The 10,120-nt window shown below is 36.5% G+C and overlaps 1 protein-coding gene across 1 annotated transcript in view; it reads left to right on the top strand.

The window, feature by feature from the left end:
- The first annotated feature begins 742 nt into the window (after positions 1–742).
- The window catches only part of fgd4a (FYVE, RhoGEF and PH domain containing 4a), a 119,977-nt gene continuing 110,599 nt past the window's right edge, over positions 743–10,120 (top strand). Inside the window, 2 exon segments of the mRNA XM_030135664.1 lie at positions 743–1,120; positions 1,250–1,339. Of these exon segments, the coding sequence (XP_029991524.1) occupies positions 1,066–1,120; positions 1,250–1,339 (145 nt within the window). The 5' untranslated portion in view covers positions 743–1,065.

Below are 10,120 nucleotides of genomic sequence, written 5' to 3'. Positions count from 1 at the left end.
CCTTTCCCACAATGCACGTCGCGACAAAATTCCGAAGATGCCCGAGTGACCTCCCGGCTCGGTTTGTAAACAAATGGTTTTATTTGTAGTGGATGGCACTAAGAAATTGTTCACCGTAATGCAAGGGATTCAGGTGAGTAATCACAGAAAGACGTACAGATTTGTGATACTGAGGATATGACTGAGGTTTTACAGATTTGATGAAAAATTGGTCATGAAAGTCTCCCGCACCTTTAAGGCCAAACAAGTTGAAAACATGCGGCTGAACAGACACATAGGACCTGTGACGTGGGGTCATGACTTCTGCAGTCTGTGGTTGTACAGGACAATGAACACAGATATGTTCACACTTTTAACACCAACACCCATCATGTACTGTGAATCTCTTAATTTGATCATCTTATCCGCTATTTCTGATCCTCATTAGTCAAGTTGCAGCTGACATAAAACATCATCACCCTTGTTTGAGTCACCGTCGCCTGTAGCTGAACTGTCTGCTGTGTTCCAGCCAGGACATGCTGTTTATCTTTCCATGCCCCAGCCAGTGTTTCCTGACTGCTGTATGTGTTGTTTCTCCCAAATGACTGGCATTGTTAGCCTGCGACGTTCTTCCCAGAAAGCCAGTACTGTACTCACCGATAGCGAAAAGTCTCGGTGTGAACTCAGAATGAAGAACACAGACTTTCTGGACACTCTGAGACCTGGAGATACTTTGAGGAAGGAACTTCACTGAGGGACGTTGCTTCATGCTATAGAAAACATGTGAAGCAATTTTTTTTTTCTCACCTTTGCGAAATAATGGACATCCCACATCTTCTGGTGTAAAGACAAGTGTTGACTTTTTCACAGTCTTGCCTTTTGCTGCAGAGTATAGCAGAGCATCCTGTCTGGGGGTCTCATCTAAACTCAAGGTGGACCTGGAGGCAGAGGAAGGAAGGGGAGAAAGTAGTAAACAAAGGTGTATTTTAGGACACAGTTTGCATGAGGGAACTCAAACTTTAGCTTTATTTATAAGATCTTATCATAACTTTTGCCTTCCTGCTGCCCATTGACCTGGTGAACACCATGGATTGGCTGGTCGCCGCTTACCGGAGGTCCTTTGTCAGACTTGTTGCTTCGGGTAGGTGATTCTTACAGGCGTGTGGACCTTGACAGCACAAGCCCAGTGAGAATGAGCACTGTCACTGGCTATGCATATGTGCCACAGCTTGGGTTAGTATATCAGTTTTTTTCTTTTTCAAAATAAAAGACACTGGACTTGAGATGAAGAGGCGACGCAAGTACTGGTTTTGGAGGCGGAAAGGTAAAAACGCAAAGATGTGTCTGCTCTGCTGTTATGGTAAGACTCCCTAAAACTGGTTGACATGGATGATCTGATGTTAGTGGAAGATAGGGATGTAATGATATGAAAATTTCAAATCACGGTTATTGTGACCAAAATTATCACGGTTATCATTATTAACGCGGTATTGTTGAAATTGTGCTCAAAATGTTCAAAAAGTACTTATACACACACTGAAATAATTTAACCAAGTTGTAATTTAAAAAAAAACAACAACAAAAAAAACATATAAAATAATTGTTACAATGTACCTTCTGTTGCAGAAACATTCAAATATTAACCCTTAGTGGTCTGAGCCTATTTAGGCTGTTTTTCAGTACTTTTGATTTTGCCTTTATATACTACATACAGAAATGTTTACTATACCCATGTTTGGTATCTTTTTTTTCTAGCACAACTTCATTTATATTAACTGTCTATTAATTTTTTCACTTTAACCTACTATAAAAACATAAAAGGACAAAAAACACAAAAAATATATAAAATCCGATTTGAAAAATGTATATAATTTATTGCATAAATAACACAAAGATGCTTAACGAACCTTATCAATAGGGGTGTGTATTGGCAAGAATCTGGTGATACGATACAAATCACAATACTAGGATCATGATACAATATATCATGATATATCATGATACTGTTAAAAGGGCAATTTTTTGTTTGTTTCTTTTTCTTAAAGATTATTTCTGGAAGGATTGAATTACACCGAAAATATCTACAAATACTAAATATATTTTTATTTCAGAACAGGATCTAATGCTGTATCACAACATTTTTTTAATTCTCCTAGTTTCTAAAGGAACTAACATCTGTCTCTCAGACAGTAAAAAGTGCTTTTAGGATGCTTCAAATAACCATTATTTAATAAAACAATGTTAAATAATAGTAAATAAGATAGAAACAATAAAGAAAATCAAAAACAAACTTCCGCCATATCTGCATTTGAATAAATACCTAAAAATATCAATACTGTACTTGTTAATATTGATACAGTATTGTGAAATGAAATATCGCGATATATTGCAGAACTGATATTTTTCTAACACTCCTACTTATCAAAGACTCTAAAAGTGAATATTGGTTCCAAATATTAGGTATATACAATTAAAATTGTAATAAATTAAAACTATACTCAAATATTTGACATAAAAGCATATCTTTACATAGGCGTTTTCTCCGGAAAAGTGTGGTAATCAAACACGGTTATCATGATAATTAGAATTTAAACGGTAATACTAACCGCGGTTTATTGTTATTCCAGTAATCGTTACATCCCTAGTGGAAGAATTGTATTTTTTCCTGTTCATCCTTTCATCTCTTACTCATCATTGACTTGTTTCATCCCCGCTGCTGTGTTTCTCGTTTGACTGGCATTTAACTAATCTTTTATCTACCAGCGGGCAGGATCCATTTTCTAATGTTATCACCTGGCAGCTCTCCACTCATCCACCATTTATTTTCCACTCTGATGATATGTTGCTGTTTCCTCTGTCCACATGCACAGAACATAAGCAAATTATCTTAAAAGCTTCACTCTAGGTTGTTTTTTTTTTTTTTTTTTGGTCTCTGCTATGCTGATGAAATGCAGTCGCTATTTACACTGTAAAAAAGGGTTTTGGGGGTTGGTAAATACAAACTATGGACACCAGTTACATTTTAATCAACAGTAATAGTTAGCCAGTGAAATCTGTTATGACTGGTTCAATTCTACCTATTTGTTAACAGTAACAATTGCTACTTAAAAAAATATAATAAAATCTACCCCATAATATTGTGACGTGAGGAGCAGCTGGGCGGAGTTTCCCAGAATGCATTAGGACAAACTAGTTGGGACAGTTCTTATGTGTTTTACAGTGTTCTGAGTTGATAAGAAGTGTTGTTCTTTTTATATATAGCAGTTATGGTGTATTTGACTGTTTTTATTATTTTTTTTTGTTGAATGAATGTTTCTGTTGAGTTACATATTCTTGCACCATGAGCTAAGTTGCTTCTTTGTTTCATTATTCTCTGTAATAGTTGTCCATACAAGGATAGATAACAATAAAATACAAGTGTGCCCAAGAAAGTGAGAGAGAGAGAGAGAGAGAGAGAGAGAGAGAGAGAGAGAGAGAGAGAGAGAGAGAGAGAGAGAGAGAGAGAGAGAGAGAGAGAGAGAGAGAGAGAGAATTCGAGTGATTTGCTGGATGTTTAGAAGAGAAACTGCAACAAAAGTATTGATCTCATCACGCTAGTATCGATCCAGTACTAATACACACACACCTTAGTATTGATACTATCAATATTTAGATTGATACTCCCTGCCCTAAATTAAATATATGAACATATTCCTATTAACAATTGAGAGTTAATATTCCTCACTTTTTATGAGTAATTTGTTGTGTAATCTATTGGGAGATGTTAGGTGGATTTTACCTCATTTCTTTTAGTGTGTTATAGCTGTTCAATTTAGTCACATTTTACTCAAAATATGGGGTAAAATCTACTCAACCAAAATGAGTGCAAATTGTTACCTCACTTTTATCGAGTAGATTCTAAAGGTTTATTTTTACAATGTAGTAAATGCATTCAGCTTTAGTGAATGTGTGGATGTGAGTTTACTGAGCTGCAGCGTCGGCCTCCATGTGGACCGATGCAGCAGAGTGTGAGAGGGCATTGAAATGCACCATGTTGTTTTCCGAGGCCTGGGAACCGTTTCCCCCTCTTAAGACCCCCTTCCAACCGCTCCGGCCTTTTGGCATCGTCCCTCATTGGCCTGTTACCCAACTGTGTTTGTGTTGTGTGTGCTTATATGCAACATAGCAGGGCAGTTGAAGTGTGTGTGTGTGTGTGTGTGATGGAAGAAACATTACAACCCATCAACTGTGCACCTTTCTAAGGGTGGTGTGTATTGTCGGAGGGGTGAGTCACCCTTATTTCACAGCAAAGGAGAGGAAACACTGTGAGGCATTCTGCTTTCATTCTCATTGGCAGGAAGGAAAAGGCTGGGAACACCAACAGGCCCATGTCCTTTCACCACACTCATTGTTTCGATGTGGGACACGGTGTCACAAGAAATAGTAACTCAACAATATCAGGGCTTACATGCTCATAAATTTGGATCATGTGTCGGGCTATTCCGTCTCGAACACTGAATAGGTATCCTCAACAGGATTGGGAAAGGAAATGCTAGGTGTTGTTAGTTAGACACTGGTTGAATTTTAATTCGATAATGTGGTGGGGAGGTTTAGGGACATGCTTTGTTTGGTCTGTCATGTGGTGGTTTTTATAAATGCATATCGGCTAAAATTTACTTAGGGGGTCAAATGAGTGGCCATTTTTGTCAAAAAAAAAAGTTATAAGAAATGCATAGAACTGTGTTGAAATAATGCTAATCCATTTGTGCACAGACTACTGATATTATTTGACAGTGGAAGCTATATTTTCAGAAATATTGGATTTTGAATAGCACGTGTATGTGAAAACTTTTGCTGGTGGACGGACGTGACATTACCCATGATGATCTGGTCAGTACCAGTACTTTATTAGTAATAAACTTATATACTTACTATTGCTAATTCTCCTCTTATTCATAAATGTTAGTATTGTGGATCTAAAACAATAACAGCTGACACAAAAACACAAAATATGGCAGTGGACGGATGTGACATGGTTGTTACGGATCCCATCATACTGATGCCCGGCAGCCATGTCAGCGTTTCCACAAATGATCCCTGTGCAAAAACTAGGATCAGAATTATTTATTGTATAGTTTATCATCATGCTAAAGAGTAAATAACAATATAGAATTGTTATTTCTTTATAAAAATGCTTATTATTAGAAAACTGTTGATTTAAAAAGTGACGTGTGACATTCTTAATGTATGTATTGGCGTAACATAAGCAGGATGGATCAGCACCATACTCCATATTGCAACCTGTAAAAATAAAACATGTGATATGTAGTACATAATCTTGTAAGAAGAACTGGGGAATCTAAAAGAATAGAATATTTGTTTTTCAGGTAAATTCAGTTCAAATATAACTTGGCCATTTGTGACATGAAAATATAGCATTAATTGTGATGAAATTAGACATTTTTGAGCTGAAAACATAGTTCATATGACCATCAACATGTTGCAACAGAACTGAAATTCTGTAAATTTGCATAACCTGCATTTACCAACACAAAGTTCCTCTGGGGATTCACTTATATTGATTTCTTATGTACAAAGACAGAAATAAGACCTCTAAGCAAATTTTAGCCAATATAGCTTGTAATAATAATCAGTTGTAGTGTTGTGTAGCCAAAATATTCTTTTTACTTTTTCCAACAGTAATAGTTTTTGAATTATATTCATCTCATCTCATCTTTTTTTTTTTTTTTTTTTGACATTGGAAGATTTCGTTTACATCAATCAATATTGAACCCATAAAGTCCCAGTGCTACTTTTGTGGTAGTTCCCAAATGATTTTTTCCTCTATATTTAACCTTTCTTAAGGGATTTATTGTAATATTATCTTCTTTACTTTGCATTGCTGTAGTGTAATTCATGCATTTTCCAAAATTTGATTTACTGATCATGTAGATGTTCATAAAAGCTAAGGGGGGGGGGGGTATGTTTTTATGTTTAATGCGATTGGTAGAATACACATTTTGTCTTTTCATTCTAGTTTCTTTTTAATCCAACTTATTTTTAGCTATTTACGCTATGCATTTGTTCATTTATTTATGTATTGTTGATGTGGTATGACTGTTTCTGTGGAGCTGTGACCGTATTTTAAATTTCCCCTTGGGGATTAATAAAATCTATCTATCCATCCATCTATCCATCTATCTAGATTAAAGTTAAGAGGTATTATATCAAAAGCTGAGAAAACAGAAGAAAAAGTGACTTTTTCAGCAAAAATATCAATAACTGAACATAAACCAAGTGTCTCCATCCACTGTCATTGATCAAACTCCATGGGTTTTACTAGTGAATCAATGCTGTAGAAGGTGACAGTGTTTCCATGGTAACTACGGAGCCTCTGAACGTCCAAATGGCTCATATCTGATGACCATGAAAAGATCACAAACTGTATTTTACACCAATTATTTATACTTAATAATAGGTTTAGTGGTTCAGAAGTTAGTAAACATTTTACATCAATGACGATTTTGATCGATGGTGGATGTTTGGGTTTTTATGGGTTAAAGCTGAGATGAAACCAACACCAATTATAATGATACAGCCACAGTAGTTCTGGGGTGATGTGGTCAAAAATCATATTGTGTTAAAAATATTCATTTCAATGTCAAGTTTAAAGGTGGATTTCACTGGTCTATGAGTAAAATGCTTAAAAATGCTGATTGGCTGTAGTTTCCAAGATACAGTGTTAGGGTCAAACTGTGAAATTTTGAGAATTAATGAGAGAATGGGTTTTACTGAAATAGAATGTTTGTCTCGGAGCTAAAAGATCTACTTCATGTGTTGATTCTGTACCTCAATTAGATTTTGTTAAGGTCTTAAACATGTTTTATACTCTCCTGTTTACTGTACAGTGTCATTTTGTGCCAAGAAAGGCGGCTATAAATAAAATCTATTATTATTAAAGTTTTGACTGAAATTGTTTTTATACCACTGTTTAGTCCAAATTGAAACATTTACTGTCTGTACACTACAATGCATTCAGTTTTCAGGTGCTTTTTAGTTCGAGGTTTATAAATCTCTTCTATAAATGTACATAAACCAACATATATGTGTCACAATACTACATCATGTACATTGAAAGCATGGACTAACCAGCACTTATGCCATATGTTTACCTATTCTAATTAATTAAAGTGTTTTTAAGGTTTACTGCATTTAATCTAATCTAAATTGTACAGCAGTGTTTGGTCTTGTGTGGAAGAAAAAAAAAAAAGATGAGTATTTTGTAATTTAAACCATTCTTTATTGTTCAGAACATGAGAAACATTTCATAAATCTAGAGGTAGAACATTAAAACAATTGAAATGATAAAATTTTTATATGATTAAACAAAAGAAAACATCAAAACCCAGCGTTTTTGCTGCTAATACAAAAAAACACTTTAATGAAGCGAAGAAATATATAACCATGTATCTCTAATTTGACAAACCAGTGTTTCTAAAAGTGGAACCTATAGTCTCAGTGTAATATAATATGTTTTCATTACCAGAGGAGGTGAAAGATGCAGTGTGTATGTGTTTGCTTCGTGTTCCTCTGTGAGCTCTTTTTGTTCGGTTTAGTGCCATGTGTTCACGACTGTCCAGCAGTGACAGCTGCGCCGTTCGTTAAATGAAGTCTGAGCCATAATTAAACAACAGCTGAGAAAGAAACACTTCCTGAAACCAACACACATGATTAAAACCTTCTGTCTCTAAAAACTTTGTTGAGATTTGTATGTCATCAACTGCCGTTTGAACGTCCAGTTGTTTTTTGTATACTTGTAATTTCCAGGCGTAATACACTAGTGCTTTTGGTGACCTTTTGACCTTTTATGAAACTACAGGGGTTGGACAAAATAATGGAAACACCTTAAAAAAAATCAACAAAATATAATTTAATATGGTGTAGGTCCGCCTTTTGCGGCAATTACAGCCTCAATTCTCCGAGGTATTGATTCATACAACTTGTGAATTGTTTCCAAAGGAATTTTAAGCCATTCTTCAGTTAGAATACCCTCCAACTCTTTTAGAGACGATGGTAGTGGAAATCGACGTCTTACTTGAATCTCTTAAACTGACCATAAATGCTCAATAATGTTGAGGTCTGGGGACTGTGCCGGCCATACGAGATGCTCAACTTCGTTAGAATGTTCCTCATGCCATTCTTTAACAATTCTAGCTGTATGGATTGGGGCATTATCATCTTGAGGTGAAGGTGTTTCCATTATTTTGTCCAGCCCCTGTATGCTGTCTGGTAAAATGTTCTAATTTTGCTGCTGTGTGGTCAGTCGCATGGTTAAAAGGTTAGGGTTACTTACTTGCTTTATTGCATGATCTTAAAGGTTTGATATGTAAGATTTCCATTTACAGGTTGTTTTTTTTTAGTTCTGATGCTGGTTGTTTGTTGACATCAGCTAATTGTATTCTAATGTCGCGTTTCCACTATGTGGAACCGGCTCGACTCAGGTACCAGATACTATTCCTGGAGACTGTTTCCATTACAGGATACTACTGACTTTATAGTACCTAGACGTCATAGCGATGAGGCACATTACTTCTGTGTCGTCTGCTCAGAGAGTTACCGACAAACTCACTCGTTGTGTGTTGTCTCGTCAAGCTCATGCTGAATTTTTACATCGGCCACCATAGACTGAATCTCCTGAGTGAATGGTGTAGTTTTGCGGGCTGTCATCATGTGGATTAACCTACCGCTACATTTACTGTAAACTTCCGCATGTGTTTTTTTTGTAAAATGGCGGGTCACAGAGACGACTCTCTGACCAATCAGTGGTCTGCAGTGTTTACATGTCATGTTTTAGTATTTGGTCCCCAGTCGTAGAACCTCAGCAGAGGTGATACCAAAAAACTAGTACTGGTACCAGATTCCAGGTCCATGTTCATAATGGAAACACAAAAAGGCCGAGTCGAGTCGAGCCGAGTCAAGCCAGTACCGCATAGTGGAAATGCGGCATAAGTCTTTTGTTGTGATCTGGCGCTAGATACATAAAATTTGATTGATTGAGTGATTTGATTGGTTTTCCCCTGTAAGCCGCTTTGGAAAAAAGCGTCTGCCAAATGCATAAATGTAAATGTAAACATAAGATAATAGTAGCTAGTGTTAGGGGCCATTAACACATAGCTAGGAATTTTGTAAACAGAGATTTTTGTCTGCGTTTGTGCCTATCATTTACACGACAATGACGGGCATGCGCACAGTAATTGGCGGTTTCTAGTAACTCCGGCCAAAGAGGAGATTTCGGCAAATCTCTGTGTTTGCATGTAAATAGAGGGAAATGCGAAAACGGAGATTCTAAGAAGGATGAAGGAAATACTCCACCAAGTTTACATGTTGTGATCTAGTTTAGAGGAAGAGGATGAAGTTGATAAGTGACGTTACAAGGATTAAATTTTAAAATAAGGAAGTTTGATGCTAGTGAATGTTAGCATCTTAACTTATTAGCGCCCACTACATCTGCTTAAAAGGATCAGCACCAACGCTCCTTTAGAAGTGCAGAAGAAAGATGTTAAAGGCAGAAGAAAGACATTGAAAGGAGTGATATTTTGCTTGTTTAAATGGAATTATGCATTTTAAACCACTTCCCTGTGGTCTACATAAACTGTAAATGCTCTGCTTGGGTCTGAATTCTTCATTAATTCATCTACACAGGTCCATCCTCAACCCTATTTCTGAGTCATGACACCAGAAAGGTCATTTTGAGCGCTGGCCCTTTAAATGCAAATGAGCCACTTCACACCCCCCACCCCTCCAGGTTGTTGGCTGTGTTGCTCTGTCCTGTTCAACCAACAACTGAACATTTTAGGTAATTTGCTTGAAGTTTGGACATATTTTCAGTTTGGACTACAACTGCTGCTGCTGATAAACAATTATGTCGTACTCTGAGAAATGTTCGTCGGAAGTCTTGACCTTATACTGTATGTGCAAATGTCGTGATGTAACTAGTTATAGATGTAACAAATTAAGAAGGAATTAAAACGAGTTGCAGAAATCCACTATTTTTGCCAAAATGAATATAAAGATAGCTTTGCAGCACCTGGAGGGTTCAAACTCAACCTTTATGAACTATTAGGGTCCAAATACACAAATAAATGAACCAAAGACTAATAAA

This window comes from Sphaeramia orbicularis, chromosome 6 (assembly GCF_902148855.1).
Source record: "Sphaeramia orbicularis chromosome 6, fSphaOr1.1, whole genome shotgun sequence".
Classification (NCBI taxonomy): domain Eukaryota; kingdom Metazoa; phylum Chordata; class Actinopteri; order Kurtiformes; family Apogonidae; genus Sphaeramia; species Sphaeramia orbicularis.
The sequence above is the reverse complement of the archived record's forward strand: the minus strand, read 5'-3'. Positions and strand labels throughout refer to the sequence as shown.